Source organism: Centropristis striata, chromosome 19 (assembly GCF_030273125.1).
Source record: "Centropristis striata isolate RG_2023a ecotype Rhode Island chromosome 19, C.striata_1.0, whole genome shotgun sequence".
NCBI lineage: Eukaryota > Metazoa > Chordata > Actinopteri > Perciformes > Serranidae > Centropristis > Centropristis striata.
This window is the reverse complement of record NC_081535.1, coordinates 27,344,575-27,361,927: the sequence shown is the minus strand read 5'-3', so window position 1 is coordinate 27,361,927 and position 17,353 is coordinate 27,344,575. Positions and strand designations below refer to the sequence as shown.

General features: G+C 37.2%; 1 protein-coding gene across 1 annotated transcript in view; it reads right to left on the bottom strand.

Moving 5' to 3' along the window:
* LOC131992316 (transcription factor 4-like) overlaps nt 1–17,353 on the bottom strand; it is a 316,278-nt gene that overhangs the window by 11,245 nt on the left and 287,680 nt on the right. The window contains exons 17-20 of the mRNA XM_059357855.1: nt 13,470–13,608; nt 7,397–7,550; nt 4,196–4,425; nt 2,906–3,053 (exon numbers count right to left, since the gene is read on the bottom strand). Coding sequence (XP_059213838.1) covers nt 2,906–3,053; nt 4,196–4,425; nt 7,397–7,550; nt 13,470–13,608 — 671 coding nt within the window. The remainder of the gene's footprint in view (nt 1–2,905; nt 3,054–4,195; nt 4,426–7,396; nt 7,551–13,469; nt 13,609–17,353) is intronic.

Genomic DNA, 17,353 nt, shown 5'->3' with positions numbered 1-17,353 from the left:
TTATTTTGAGGACCTTCACTAGCTCAAGACTATGGAACTACAGGAAATAAACTCAGTTATACACTTAACCTGCTCCATGATACAACATGCAAACACAAATATTGAACCTTCGCTAAGTCCCGCCCCTTTGGTTACCGTTAGCAGGCCTGACAAGGTTTTGCACCCGTCAAGCCAGTATACCATTTCTGCAAAAATATTTCTTAAATATCAAAAAGAAGGATAGAGAAAGGACGACAATATAAGCTAGCATCAGCAAGAATCAGTTACAGTTACAATTACACAGTGTATTTGACTAGGGCTTTTATTGTGAAATACCTTCTGGTACAGTATCTGTGTTGTTGTTTTATAATCCTCATAGGAAAACAACACAATTTAATTGGTGGATGCGTTTATTTGCAGTTTGAAAACTTTGCAACATTTGTTGCAAAAAAAATAATGATGCTTTTTTGGCAAGTAAATTTCAGATTCTGGTTGAAAGGACTCATTTCAACTTGGAGATTTCAAAGGAAGATTGGTACAAATACTTGCACCTTTTAATGGAAGTGCACCAACTCACATACATGGAGAGAGTTTGGGTGGAAGTGTCTAATTCCATTTTTTAACCACCAACCACTAACTGTCAACTTGTTGGAGACATTGTGGAAGCCAAGATGCCAACCATTGGCATATATTCTGAGAATGTCCAGTAATAAGACATTTCTGGTTAGACATACACAAAACATTGGAAGGCATATTTAATATGAAAGTAACCCTCCAGTTTTGCACTTGCTTTGCTGATATCAGCTTGTAAAAATACTTGGTAAAGCTTTATATTACGGTCCTTGTAATAACCATTAACTAACAAGTAATAAGACATTGTTCTCACTTTAGATCTCTTTAGCTGCAAAAAGCATAGTTAACTGTTAACAAGTGCATAGTTAACTTATAATAAATGAGCGATAAAGTATATTTTAATATCAATAAGCAAACAAAAGATAAATAAAGGCATGGCAAAGACATAATGGGTGAGTTATGGGTGTTTGTAATGCTATTATGAAGAATTATAAGATACTCATCAGGCTTTTATTAATGTTCTTATTATAAATCTCTTATAGCCTGCTATTAGCTGTATTATAATTCCATTATTAACACTTATATAGGCTTATAAACACACAGTAATGTTAATAAGCATCTTGTTAGGACTTACAAGGGCCTTATTACTTGTTAATTAATGGTTATTACAAGGACCTTAATATAAAGCGTTACCAAATACTTTTCTGACCCCCCACTAAAGAGGAATCGACAGAAATAGTTAATGAGATTTATGCAATGGAAAAAATACCTTTTGACTTTGCCTACAAATGAAAAATTTACTAAATTATGGTCAAAATGGGTTTCTTATGTACATGTCCACACATTATGGAGCTAACAAATAAACAGATCCTTTTTTGTTGCCGTTTATAATATGATATGATACAACGTTATATCTCCGAAACCCCCTTTTCTTTTTTTCTTGAAAATTATACTTTGATAACTAGCTGGACTGTCTCCCAACAAGTTAACGTACATGTTTGTTACTGTACATCCCTCTTTTTTGAATGTATGTGTGTTATTGGAAAATGTTGTAGAAAAAGAAATAAAATAAATTTAAAAAAGGATAATGGCAAGGATTTCAAGAAATGCTGTTTATTTGCTGTATATTTCTAATGCTCTATGTAACTGTTAAACTATTTCTGTGTGGCTGGGGAAATATTCCCAACCATCCTCTAGTTAAACGTAAGAAAGTACTCATTTCAGTCGTTGACAGGCCTTGCCTATTTGCTGTTGTGGCAGTTGTAGGCAGGAGCTCAGCGAAGGGTCAATAGAGAAAACAAAGTCATCGAGCAAAGAACAGTAGAACAGTGACAAACACACACAGTCACACATTAAAATCACACTTACTGCCAATCTGTTGTTAAAATGTACCCAGACCAGACAGAAATTCAAGTTCTGGCCTCTGTTTTTAGCCAGCTGAAATATCAGCTCTGCCAGACTTTAACTACGCACTTCTCCGAATTCATTCATGTCGTGGAAGAAATTTGGCCGAAATGGCATTTGGTCTAAATGTGTCTGTTTAAGTTTTAACCTTTTTTTTCCTGCATTAAAGACAAAAAATATATACATGAAAAAAAATGTATATGAATTTAAGGTGATCTACTAGGTGATGTACTTTTACTTCCCTATTATCACCAATGGTTCCTACCCACATTTAGAGGTTATTATTAAGAACATAGATTATCAACTGGTGTATTTACTTAACCACTGACTTGAACTTAACTTTTGTAGAAGTAACTTTGGAAGATTTTGCACTTTTATTTACAAATTGACTCCAAAATACCTTCATTGTTCAGTTATTTTCTGGATTGTGCACAAAAAGTGGGGCACTTTCTTGATGGAATTTAATAAAAATAGACACCGAAAAGGAAGTCTTAATTTCTTTACATATATTTTCCTGGCCAGCTTAGTGCACCTATGAATTAAAAAATTATCAATTTGCATTATGGTTTGCATAAGCATATAAAATTTTTGTTACAGTACTATAATTCTGTTTTGCAGGAAACAAATGGCTGAAACGTACACAGACACCACATGAATTCATATCAGATGAAATGACAGCTTTTGGACACAACTTTTGACCGTACAACAGGAATATCTTTTTCCAATTTATTCCTTTGAAGCCAAAATTGTTATTTTCATTGGAGGGCATGTTTAGTTTGCCAAAGATTTAAAATTTCATGGCAAGTGATGAAAAAAATGATTGCTTGAAGTTTCTGGACTGGTTTGTAAATTCTGATTCTTTGGTTTGAGTTAAAGGTACAACAGCAGATTAGTTTATAAGTGAAATCTTCTGACCATTCAGGGGGGAGGAGATGTTGCTGCGTTTTACATTTGTCCCAAGGGGTTCGACCCGTCGCCCATGGCGGCGGCGGCGTGGTGCGCGGCGGCCAATGAGAGGGGAGCCCCGTCCGATGACACGGTCACCTTCTCCTCCTCGCGGCGCTTCAGACAGGCCGCCTTAGGGTTCAGGTTTCGCTCTGGACAGAAAGAGAGAGAAGAGATTATTATTAGTCCTGGTGTTTGTATAACAAACCGAGAAAAAAACAAACATGTCCTGTGTTTTCAGTAAGGTCTGTCTTTGTTCTGATTTACAGGGAAACTAAGGCCACACTCTTTAGCCAGGTCAATCAACAGGTGCCACTGCTGCCCTCTACTGGAGCTCCTGGAGCACTACATGTGTCTAAATTTAACCTTCACCTGCAGTTTCCCAACAAGCAACTTTAAAGTTAGAATAAAGGAATATTTTAAACTTTAAAATATTTGAATTTTAAAATATTACAAGTCATCTCCTTTAATAAACGTATGTGGCTGCAGCTACAGTTATTGTAAAAAATCAGAGAGCAGGATTCATTCATTTTATTGTTCTCTGTCAAATATATTTTAGATAAAATTATCTTTTATGATATACTTTTTGAATATATTAAACCATCAATATATGGACTTTTTTTAATTTTGCTTTTCTTTATTTTTTTATTTTATTTTTTTACAAATGATTATTACTTATTACCGAATCAAAGTTTCTTTAAAAACAGTTTGAAAAGGAAAAAAAATTTAATCGTCCAAATTAAGTTTCAGAGGATTACATTTAATCAGATTTTCTTTCTTCAGTGAATTTCAAAGTTTCCTTTCAGAACAGAATAGTAATTATAATATACACAACTCGAACACCGAAAAAGGTTAGGACGCCATGTAAATTGTAAATAAAAACAGAATTCGGCAATTTCAGAATTCCAGTTTACAAAAAGTAAATAAAAAATGTTTAAAAATTTGTACAAACATTTTCTAATTTAATATATATGTCACAAATTACTAGTAAATTATATTACTTACTTATTTACTACTTTATTTACTTACTTTATTTAACATTTTAGATAACCCAATATTTTTGTCATTTTGTATGCTGTATTTATGTGTCTTTATGTTTTTTATGCAGTATTTGCTTTTGGTTTCATATTTCTTACTATGTTCACAGTATGCACCTACAAACCAAGGATTTTTTTTGTGTGTGTAAACTTGTTTTGCAATAAGCCTGATTCTGATGACTGGGGTCTAACATGAGGATAAAAGCAAAACTGCAGTTACTGAGGTCAGAGGTCACATGTCGTCATAATGAACTGACCTCGGACTTGTTGCTCCAGACTGAGGATGACAGCCACGGCCTGGTGCAGGATCAGTAACTTGGTCTGAGGTTTATCGCTCTTCAGGTGCAGCTGCACCATCCTGCCCAGCTCCTTGAACGCCTCGTTGATGTCGCGGACGCGCAGACGCTCCCGCGCGTTGTTTGCCATCCTCCGTTCCCTTTCTCTCTCCATCTTCTGCTCCGGAGACAGGTCCTCGTCGTCATTGTTGCTGCAAGGACCAATGATGAGCAGGAAAGGAAGAGGAAGCAGGGAATGAGAATAGGAGATGAGGAGGAAAGCTCAGTTTGTATTTCTGTGTGTAGTATCTCTTCTTAATACAAACCTCCATGTGACCTTCACATGATCATTCATCAAGTGACAAAATGACAGGAACAGGGCTTGGGAACATATATCATGTGCTGCAGTCTGGGTGTTTCAAGTCTGCCACAGTATAGGGACGAGCACCACGCCTAAACCATCTCCCTCCATTGACTTTGTATTAAAAGAAAAAGCCTCCTTGACAAATGTATCCTAAATTTAATTTTTTTTAAGCTGAGGAACCGAAAAAACTGAACTTTGAAGAGGACAAAAGTGGATGTTAGCTAATATGAGCTTGCTAACATATAGCTTACATTACCTTACTAACACATAGCTAACATTAGCTTGCTAACACGTAGCTAATACTCGCTTGCTAACATATAGCGGGTCATCCCGATGTTCCCCTGGTCCTATGTTCCCCATTTTTCCCAAAAAGGGTCCTATGTCCCCCTGTAGTAATACATACCGGGGAGCATGTATGTTCCCCACTGTTGCGGGATTAGGGTTATTGTTAGCTCGAGACCTGCAGGTCTAGGCCTATTTGCATATGCGCGTCAAACAGCCCGTAGGCCTATAGGACTATTTGCCATGGAAATTGGCAGTAATGGTGGAAAAAGTAACAGACAAACAAACATAGGACCCTTTTTGGGAAAGGCGGGGAAAAAGGGTCCCCTCTTTAATGACACTAGGACCCTTTTTCCCTGCTTCTCCCAAAAAGGGTCCTATGTTCCCCGAACATTGACACGCTCCCCATATAGCTAACATTAGCTTACTAACACGTAGCTAATATTAGCTTGCTAACAGCCAACTTGTCCTTTCTGGTAGATATAGAGTGCTAAAATAACCACAAGATATATTTAAATCTAAAAGTTTCAGTTAGAAACAGGCATTTTGTTTGTGTTTCAGCTCAATGTTGTCTAAAACTTTACATTAGATAGGCCTATACTGAGTTTCAAGATGGAAGTTTTCCCAATTGTAACTACTGATGTCTCACTGTCTCATCTGTATTCGTCTTAAAAATGTGTGTTTTTTTTCGGGGACGGGGATTAAATGTGCTCTGCCTCTATTTTCTCTTTACACCACAGAAAATAGTGTTAATTGAAAATGTACAGTGAATAACAGAAGAGGAGGATCCATTTTGGGATGAACTGGCAGGTGTGACGTGGGATCACACTGAAGAGCCGTTTGAGGATTAGATGTTTCTTAAAATATCTGAATCTATGGATTACTTTTGGTGCAGAATTTACAAGAATGAACTATATTATCAATTTGCGTGAAGTCAAGACCAAACAAATTTTCCCCAAAGATGGTTTCTGTCATTTTAAGTCATTCTTATCCCGTTGCTGTTTGTTCAGGTTTTCAGTAATTAGTTTACTACTACTTTCACTACTACTATTGCACAGACTCTGCTCCAAATGATGTCACCAGCACAGGATGGCAGCTGCTGATATATTGGCTTCACTTTTGTACACTGGAGATGTGTTTTTTTATCCCTTATACAGTCTATTCTGTAATCTCACTTGTATAAGCCCAGTTAAGTTCAACTGGGCCACATTAGGATCAAAAAGGTGACAGATAAGCAGCTGTAAGCTAGTTTGCTGGATCACATTTTAAAAGATTCCCAAACCCTGCAACACAACATGGACATATATTTTATCTACATCACTGAAAATATTTGCATTATCACAATCATCATCATCATCATCATGACCACCCCCGTCATGTTCAATCTCTGGGTTTGGGTTTCAGATGTGTCTGATTTGACTCGTCCTCCTGAGGAGAAATATTGTTGGAGGGGTGAAGGCTGCTCAGCTGCATCCAGGAGGGGAAACCAACACTTCTTTCTTTTACTTCTGGCTCCAATGTATATACGAGTGGGTTTTATACCATTTTGTCCTTTGAAATATGTTAAAGACTTTTTTTTTTTTTTTACAGGACTTAATTTTCTCACCAACAGCAAGAATATTCATCACCTCTGCCAAGGAGATTATGAATAATATTGTGGAAAAACTGCTGGTCCAATTTTCCTGAAACTTTGTCGTTGGGAGGGTGTAGCATGGGCCAAGAAAGAGCCCATTAAATTTAACAGAAATTATTTTTCACTTTGGTCACCATTGGGAGACAGGGCATTTGGCCTTGGTACAGGTACTCTCAGAGGGCCCTTTTACTTTCAGTGTTAGTGTTGTTGTTGATTCCCCAGCTCTGAATGTGAGGCAGCACTTCTTTGAGAATATTGACCGTTGGCTCTACTCTGTTGTGTGAGAAACAGTTAAAACCAGGTCCAAGACCCTGGAGAGACTGATGGGATCAACCAGGATCTGCGTGTCAACCAGGAACCCCTCTTTGTCATCACAGTTCTTTGTTGGCTCAAAAAGATGTTAAAAAAGAGTGATTCCTGGTGGACACGGGCATGTTTTATACAACAAGTCTCTGTATAAAAACTGTATTTAGCTGCTTCTCATCACACTTGATCACTTCATCAAAAACCAAAGGCTGGATCCCAAAACACCCACAGCTTCAAGTCCTTCCTTGTGTTCTTTCTCTCCAAACACGACAACATAATGTTTCTCCTTTATTTGCCTATAAGAGCAGTTGACCTCAGCTGATGGAAGAAATATTTTTAGAATTCAATTCAGCCTATATAGTCACAAATATTCCATTGGAAGTAAAAGTCATGTAAGACTTTCTAGATTTCTCCAGAAAATCGCTACATAAAAAAGAAATAAAGGGCCATAGATTGAACACTTTCTGTGTCAATGACATGTTGGACAAGGACGGTCTCTGAGCCTGTAGGTGTTTTGGGACAATGCGTGTCCCAGCCCAGCTGAGGGGTTTGATGTAAGTAAGCGTCTGAGAGGTGGTCGCACTACCTAGATCTTAACCTCTCAATTGATTTAAGGTCCTTGCTGTCGAGGTCGTCCTTCTTGGCATCCAGGCTCTTCGAGTCCTGCAGGAGGTTCTCGTCTCCCTCGTCCTCAGACTTGATCTCCGAGCTGACGGAGGAGGTGCTCTGGCCCTGGAGGCCTCCGGACAGGGCTGCAGAAAAGAGAGGAGGGGTAAGAAGGTGCTCATGGGTAGATACAATAAGTGACCACAAAAAGACAGAAAAAAGCAGATGAGCTGGCCAAGTGGTTAAGGCAATGCACTGCAAACCCATTGTGCTATGCACGGGTCAAGTCCCATCCTAGTCTCATTGAAGGATATTTTAGTCTGCTGTGTTTGCTCTCGTTCGACACCAGTGACCTGAAGTCTTTAACACATCTTTGATCAACACTTCTAAAACAGAGACTCCAATAGAAACTCACAGGGATGTCCTTTTGATCTGTTTAATTGTTATAATAGTATTGGATTTTTCATTAGTTCTAGTTTTAATTTCGTTGTCAATTTTTGTTTTCAAATTCAGTTAGTTTTAATGAGTTTTTAGAGTGTGTTTGCTAGTTTTAGCTTTTTTTTTTTTTTTTGACGATGCTTAGTTTTACTTTCGTTTTTATTCGTTTTAGTGTTAGTTTTAGTTTTTTTGTAATGGGCTATTTGTTGGGTGCCAGAATAAATGTTGCCTTTATTTCCTTTGTCTGATCCATCTCAGCCCCAATAACTTTACTAAGTCATAAAACCAGATAGATGAAATACTAGAATTACTATTAAATACTAGATTAAAGTGGAAAATCTACAAGAAAAAAAGTTGCGGATTTAAGAGATTTAAAGTGGTAAATCTGTGCGAAAAAAGTCGCAGATTTACGAGAAAAAAGTGAAGAAAAAAAAACAAATTTTTTTCTCGTAGATTTGCCACATTTTGCCACTAAACTTTTTTCTCAAAATATTACCCCCCTTCCCCGGGTCCGTATGTTTTTTTTTTTACACATTCTGGTAGTATGTAATATCCTCCAATATTCTCTAGGGTTGAAATTTGGAATTTGCAAGTATTTCAATGAGTGCCCTATTAAGGGTTAACTGCGTAATTATTTGGAGCAACGGTTCAAAACAACATGGAGCTCGTCCCATGCAGCTGATGTAATGTCGATAGAGCATCGGGCCCGTCTGAATGCAGCTAATTCTCCAGTCGACTTCCAACATGGCGGCATGGCAGGGTTGTGACGCGTCTATCTGTCCCTGTCCTCAGCTCCACACTGCACTCTTTATTTGACGTCTGTATAGATCCGTCACTGGGACGTTGCCAACTTCCCAGTCAACACAAAACACTCAGCTCTGTTCCCACACACACACACACACACACACAACACCAACTGCCGGCCATTTTGAATCTCCGTCTGCCTGACTGGAGGCATTTTGTGTGCAGCTTTGAGTGACGGCCTGTGTTTGGATTGTGTGTGACCGTACAATTGCTGTGTGTTTGTGCATAAATAGCTGCATTTAACAAGTCTCTGGCTGTGAAAAGTGACTTTGTGCCTCTGAATGTCTGACTGAACACAGGCAGACACACAGTGACACCGGAGGAGGCTGCGAGAAAAAAACATTTCAAAGTCTCAATCTCAGACCGATTTTTTAAATGAAATTTGGTTACTGGCATGTGTTTCGGCCGTGTTTGCAGTCGGGGTTCTCGATATGTTTGAACGTCCAACATTTCTTAAGTATTTGACTTGGCAACATATTTTCTTGACAGAAATATAGCAGAGATCCGTAACAAGTTGTAAAAGACTTACAAACACTTTAGGTACTCTTTAGATTTTTAGTTTTCTTGGTAATCTACCAAAAAGTCTCCACTTCCTCTTTCAGTTTGTAAACCATCTCCACATTACTTCATGGTTTTGTGTAGCTGATTCTCAAAAACCACTTTAATTCTGAAGTATGTTTATTCTAAAAGAAGTCAAAAAGTGAAATAAATTAGGTTTGTATTATATAAATTCACTGATCACTATATGTAATAAAATCAAATCAAATCCCACAACCTGCAGTGGAGAGATAAAACCAGTTTAAAAGTGGAAGAAAGTGAGTTTTAAATACATAGATGAATGTAAATATAAACATAACCCTATAACGCCATTTTTATCATATCTGATTTGTCACTCTATGTCATCTACATGATCAATATTTTCCTAAAAATCCTGTTATATACAATCTGATACATGTAATCTGCCCCCTGGTGGATGCTCCATGCACTGCAAGCATTCACAGAGCTTCTGCACAGAAATCTTTGCTAATTTAGAAAAAGTTACAGAAAAAAATAACATTGATAATGTTATTTCAATATGAATATTTACTGAATTGAAGATACTTATTTGACAAAAACATGTTGCTGCAGGTATTTATGGCAATTCATCTGTAAATCCCTCAACCATAACTTTATTGTTTTTAATGATGCAATATGCATTATGTCCACCTAGTGGAATGTAACTACTGACCATGTTAGAGGAGAAACATAGAGTGCATACATATTGCCATTGTACAGTTTTCAATTGAATATATGTTTTAGACAGTTAGCCAGTTCTCACATTGTTTTATTCACATTCTAGACCATGTCCAGACTTTTTTGAATTAAGGTTGCATAAAAACTCTTGGCTGTAGGAATTTGACAGTTTTTGGACATTTATTTCCAGAATCAAGTCAGAAACACTTGAAAATAGAACGAATAAATTGAATTAAATTAAACTTTAAGTTGGGGGCACAAATGGGCTAACAAATACTTGATTAATCCCATTGACTAATTCTAATGGTTACTGACTTTAAAACAAAACATATTAGCTATTTATTTATGTATTTTGGAAAAACTGAAATAAATGATTTGATTGCTTTCTACTTATTACTTTTGAACTTTATGCAACTAGAACACATAGAGTGCAAAGTTTGTTTTTTATGTGTATTTGTAGATCTAAATAAAGTAGAGTGTTCAAGATGTGATGAGCATTATGGATTACGGATGGTGATACAAAGGACACGAAGCAGTTAAGAGACCTATATATGATGAAGATGATGATGTCGTGGCATGGCAGGTGATCGATAGATAGAAAAAATGTCATATATATTCATGTATTTTGTTTTTTTTAGACATTTTGTCAAAAGGTCTAAAAAATACAAAATAGATTTTCCTGGCTAGTATTTACAGCTTTACATGGCTAATATACTGTGACTATAATTCACTGTTCATAATTATGTTGAAATTGAGAGAGAGAGAAAGAGAGAGAGAGGAGAAAACCGCAGCTCTGCTACTGAGTTTGAAGTGTTTGCTGCCAAAACCATTTTAATACCCTCTATTTACAGCCTCTACTCTGTGTGTGTGTGTGTGAGTGAGAGTAAGGAACAACTTCTCCCTGAGTGTGTGTGTGTGTGTGTGTGTGTGTGTGTGTGTGTGTGTTTCTCTCTCTCTCACCTCATTACACACTTGGCTGTGGCTGCCGCTGGCTGAACTTTGCTGCCAGCAGACTCATTTTCAGCCTTTAAAAACGAGCTCAGGGCTAATTTGCTGCACAGCGCGCTCATATACACTTCTCCTGCTCCATATTCATATCACACATACTCTATATATGTATTTACTCTGCTCGCTGTGTGTGTGTGTGTGTGTGTTTCAGTGCTCGGGCGGTGCCAGCTGAGATCTGACTCCACGTCTGCGCCTCTAGTGTGATCCTGGTTCTGGGACACTTTCCTCATCTTCACTGTCTTTGTTTTTCTCTTCTTTTTTCTTCTATTCCTTTTCATCTTCGTTGTTTCATTGTCTCTCCATTGGATCTTGTCTTTTTTTATTATCTGTAACTCATTTTTTTTTTACATTATCTCTTTCTTTATGATCGTCTCCTCATGTTCCTGACTGTTTCTGATCTTTTTCTTCTTTTCTCTCGTCCCTCCTAATTTTCCAATTTTTAAAATAACTGTTTTCAGTTATCTTTGAATTCTAGCTGTTCCTTTTCATCTTGCTTATTTTTTTTTATTTTAGAAAAAGGATGGACAACAAAAGAAGAGCAGACGCTCTTCTTTTGTTGTTCATCCTTTTTCTTTCTTGATGTTATCTTTACATGTTATGTTTCTTCTTTCTTTTCACTCACCTCCATGCCATCACTTCCTTCATCTCCATCCTCCTCTTTTATTTCTTTCCTTCCTCCTTCTTTATTCTATTTTTTTTATTTGTATGTGGTTTCCTTTAAATCTTCATACACTGTAAATTCCACTATTACTTTTCTCTTCATCTCCTCTACTACTGCCTTTTTTCTCTCATCATTATCCTATTTTTTAATATTTATTATCTTTATTATTATTATTATTATTGTTATTATTACCTCGGTTAAGTCATGGTCGCCTATCTATATTGATATAAAAAAAAACCCCACTCCTCTCTTTTTCAGCACTTCTGTAGCAATTACAGATGGATATTAAAGTTCTGTACTTACTTGGTTCCTGTGGTCTAAGACTAGTACCATCAGGCTGAATGCACTTATTGTAAGTCACTTTGGACAAAAGCGTCAGCTAAATGACATGTACTGTAATGTAATGTAATGTCTTATTAAGTAGGATTATTATGTGTGGCTGTAAATGTCTATATGATGTAATTGTGTGGGGGTCAAAACTATACTATTACCTGTATTCACAGACTATAATAGACCAATTTTAAGCATATTTTTGACAAAAAAACATTTTTGACAAAAAATCAACATGCTAGTATGACTTTTTTCAGTTTTTGGACATCCCATAATTTGGTGTTTTTCTGTAACTTCTGGACATATTATGCTCTAATACAGTGGTTCTCAAATTGGGGTATGAAGGCACTCCAGGGGGTACGTGAGATTATAAAATATACATTTAAAAAGTAGCATCCATGCAAAAATCCTTTAAAAATATTTTTTATTTAATAAATATTTTAGGAAAATATAAGTTTAAGTTGATAAAATGAATTTTAGATTCTGTAGGCTATTCAATTTCATTCTCCTAAAAACCCAGAGTCTCCCCCATACCAGGATGGTTCGACCCAACCTGTCATATGCCACCTGGTATCACCTGTCAATCACTTGAAAGCTCAAAGATGGAGTCGTGGTTGAAGCGTAGCAGTTATAGTTTGAAATAGTTATATGCTCACTGTTTTTACTACATTAGTTTGAATCACTACATTTTAGTGATGATAAATATTTGCAATGAATTTAGTCATGGATTATTAACATTTAAAATGTTTGAAATAGTTGTTTTTTCAAATGTTTGAATTTTGTATGTGTTTATCAGTTCCAAAGTTTATTAAATCAGACACTGATGGCACAGCGCTCTGTTTTTAAGACTTCTTTTTTTTTTTTTAACCAAAAATGCTTTTCCCTGGTTAGGGGGTACTTGGCTGAAAAATATTTCACAGGAGGTACATCACTGAAAAAAGGTTGAGAACCACTAATATGTATCAAAAGACTATAATTGATCCATTTTAAGCATTTTTAGGTATTTTAAAATTTGCCAATTTCTGACAAAAATCGACATATGACTTTTTTGAGGGGGTCATTTTTGGACATCCCACAATATTTTGTCAATTTTAATTCATTTATCTAAATGATGGTAACATAGCCTTTATTTGGTTATTTTTTTTAAAAGGCCTCATTCAACAAATAGTATTTAATTTTGTGAAATATTCAAAATAGTTTGTAGATCACGGTCTCATAATATAAATTGCATATTATTTAAAATAAACAGAATCCATGTTTTATTTGTTGAAGAAGTGTGTGTGTGTTCTGAAATGCACTTGGTAGCTGCTGTAACTGAATGGATGGGAGTTGTATTATTACGGGTATTCTGTGTCGAGACGGTGCAAATATTTTTAATACACCATCTGTCTTATACATTTCTCTCGTGCCTTTCTTTCCTATAACTGAGATGTGTACTAGAGGTGTAAAAATAAAAAACCCTAGGTCACATTATTCCAGGTCCTTGGCTGAGATTCCTGATAGAAATACTCATCCTGGTTTTCTTCTACGTATCTTGGGACGACGTGAAGCTGTCACATGTGTGTTTCTGTGAATGTAACAGGGGTCTTACCGCGGTACGGGTCGGGCTGGTTGAGGTCCGGCGAGGTGGCCGACTGAACTGGCAGCTGGGGCCCCGGCACCTGGCCCGCCATCGAGTGTCCGCTACGCAACCCGCCCACGCCGCTGCCGTCTTCTCTGTGAGAGCCCACCTGGAAAACAGAGGGGGACACATGGTGAATAAACAGATGCACAACACTGACTCTCAGAGTCCAGATGTGGTCTGCTGCTTCAGTTCTTACCACAACTTATAACACATTACATTGTTTTTATGACCATTTAAAAAAATCATACATATATGAGGAAATTGATTTTGTTGGGGACTATTTTCAGCGGCGGAATTATACGCATTTGGTGCAGAAGTGATTATTACAGCAACAAACTACAGTGTGTGTGTGTGTGTGTGTGTGTGTGTGTGTGTGTGTGTGTGTTCATGTGTGTGTGCCTGCACATCAGTTAACTTCTATTTCTTTTCCAGTGATTAAGCCTGTTAGAAATGTATTCATTCTTTCGCATTGTGCAAATAATTAAACAAACAAACAAATAGGAAAATATGTTTCAGATTGTGGGAAAATGTATGTGTATATATATATATATATATATATAAAATAAAAAATAAAAATTGACTTATGGACGCGACTTTCAGCAGTTGCATGTCATAATTAGAATTATAAGGGAAAATGTCAGAACATCTGTAATTTGGTGGGTCAGTATGTGCATCTTTGAAAGTTTTAGAGCACATGAACAATAATTTTATCAACCGTCGAAAATCAGGATTTTATAAAAATGAGAAAAAAGCACAATATTTTTATTTATTTTACAGTAAATATGTGTATATTTTTTTCAATTTGTTATGAGACTAACTTTTGAGATACATATTGCCATTGTACAGTTTTCAATTGAACATAATGTTTTACACCATGTCCAGACTTTTTGGAATCAGGGTTGCATAAAAACTCGCTGTAGGAATTTGACAGATTTTGAACATTTATTTCCAGAATCAAGTCAGAAACACTTGAAAATGGAGCGAATACATTTAATGAAATTAAACATTAAGTTGGGGGCACGAATGGTTTGATTGCTTTACACTTATTACTTTTGAACTTTATGCGACTAGAACAGCGTGTAACTCATTATTTTTGTATATCTTAATGTGAGACCAGAGGTGATGTCGCTCTTCAACAAAATAAAAAAGCTGAATTTAGTAAAAAATAAAAATGAGAGAATAAAGCGAACACTGGAATGATCTAGATATAAAAAAAAAGACTGAATGAATGTTTCTTCATTCTTTCTTTCTCCTCCAGATGTTGCAGTTCTGTATGTGGCCTGTTGAGGGCATCCTCTGCCTTTCTAACACACTGAAGATCTCCATCTCTCTCTCTCTCTCTCTCTCTCCCTCTTTTACACACACACACACACACACACACACACAAACACACACGCAGCATCCCGCCGATGTTTTTTTCTCCATTTTTCCAGTACAGTACAACTCAGGTGGGCAAGCTGTGCTCTGCTCCTCCAGACTGCCTCTGTGTGTGTGTGTGTTTGTGTGTGTGTGTGTGTGTGTGTGTGTGTGTGTGTGTGTGTGTGTGTGTGTGTGTGTGTGCGTGCGTGTGTGTCTCAGTCCAGGTTCATATCTGCATGTCTGACATGTATATTTACACTTTTTTTTTCTTTTTAGAACTCCAGTGTGTCTTCTTGTTTTTCATGTGTGTTTTTAGGGAAATTCTGTAGGGGTACGTCTGTGTGTGTGTGTGTTTGTGTGTGTGTGTGTGTGTGTGTGTGTGTGTGTGTGTGTGTGTGTGTGCTTGGCTGAATCCTATCCATCTGTCTGCCGCACACACACACAAATGCACACACGCACACACACACACACACAAGCACATCTACACACGACAGCACAACAACTGACAATTATCTTAATGCCCATATGTTTAATTGTGGGATTTCTAATTCCCAGAGCACCGAGCAGCTTCCAGCAGGGACTCACTGTTTTGGCACGAGATGGGCTCACTTCATGTGTGTGTGTGAGTGTGTGTGTGTGTGTGTGTGTGTGTGTGTGTGTGTGTGTGTGTGTGTGTGATGCCAGCTTTCTCGTGGCTTCCTGGGGTTTAGAACGGTCCCTCTCTCACCCTCCTCTTCCTGAGCGTTTTACTTTGAACTTATCAGCAGGACAGTGACTCGATATGAATCCTGACAGATCTCTATCAGTATAAGATGAGCTTATATGAATTGTGTGTAAAAGTTAGAAGGTGAATGGCAGTACGGACACACTATGGGTGGTTTTTAATACCGGCATAATCAGACAAAACTGCCATTTTATTTCTATTCATTATTCAACACATTGTGTGAGGGGGGAGGTTGTTTATTGGGGGTGGGGGTTGTTTTCTCCTGACCAATCAGCAGTGAGTGATGAGTCCATTCACCCATTACCATTTAAAAGCATAAGCTGTATAAAAGATGTGGACGTAGTCACCGTGACATCACCCACTGGTATGTGGACTACAGTTTTTGGCATTTTAGCCATCTTGGATTTTGGAGGAAGAAGTGACCATATTTGGATAAAAGTGTGGATCTGGTCTGACTTACACCTGTAACCAGACTGGATGAGTAAAGTCAGTGTTCCCTCTCAGTCCCAGCTACAAAGCCATGAATGGCACAGCCACTAATAAAATGTTTTCCATGTTTTCCATGTGTCAGCTCGATTTCATTTAATTGTTCACAACTTTACCAAGCAATATACTGAGGTCTAGAATATCAGCTTGGTAAGGGGCTCGGCACCATGCTTCCCGGAAAAAAAGATATATGCTTTTTCACATGTTTGGGGAGCAAAAATTTGATTAAAAGAGCTTTAACACTATGGAGTCATGTGCTATTTTGTCCATTTTTGAATCTTTTTCATTCTGTCTGTATACACCACTTAAAAAAATGTTTAAATGCCATGTTGGTATAATTTTTTCAGCAAATGCATGGCTCCTTTTTCTCCACACAAACTTGGCTATCAGTCAGATTTTTCATTTTATTTTAATTAACAAAGTATAAAGCTGCCAGGAACCCAAAATAATTTTTTTTACCATTAATACACACAAAAACAGCAGAAAAAAACAACTACAACCAGTCTATTTGAAATCTATAGCACATGCACTTTCAACTGGCTTTCTCAGCTTGTCTACATATCATATATGAATAAAGTTATTACTGTGAATAAAACGTGTATTTTCAATAAATAGATGGACTCCAGAGGGTTAAACTAGACTTTGAGACAGGGTACTGTCTACAATAGCTGATTCAAATCCACTTAATCAAATAACAGTGATGCACTAATGAAGCTTCATTAACCAATTTGTTCATTTTCTGAGCCCACTAGATGGCGCTCTTGCTTTAAAGTAATGTTAACTGAGTGTGCTTCCAGGACCTTTGCTGAGCAGAGAGCACCACTGAAACCAAGTGACAGTGAACGTGGGACTTGTGGGGCCCCTCGGGGCCTGGGGCCCTTTGACAGCTGTCTGATTAGCCCGGCTGTTGCCTGTTTAACAATGGAGAGGTTGTTTTTTTGAGAATTTCCCAAATGTTTTCAGGGTCTTTAATGAAGAAAAAAAAAAGGTCTCAAGTTTTGTGCATTGATGGAGCAGATAAAAACAGATCATGTGTAGATATTTTAAATGAAATAAATACATTATATCTTTGTGATGCATTGTATAATAGCCATAGTGTAAATAAAGTTGTTTTGAAAATCAAATCCCACTGTCTGTCTGTTAATCCAGCTGGCTGACAGCGAGGTCTTGCCCACCACATGCCAAACTCCCCTCGCGCTCCATGCAAATATCACAAAATGTCGACTGGCTCCTGTGTGTGTGTGTGTGTGTGTGTGTGTGTGTGTGTCAAACTGAGCATCCT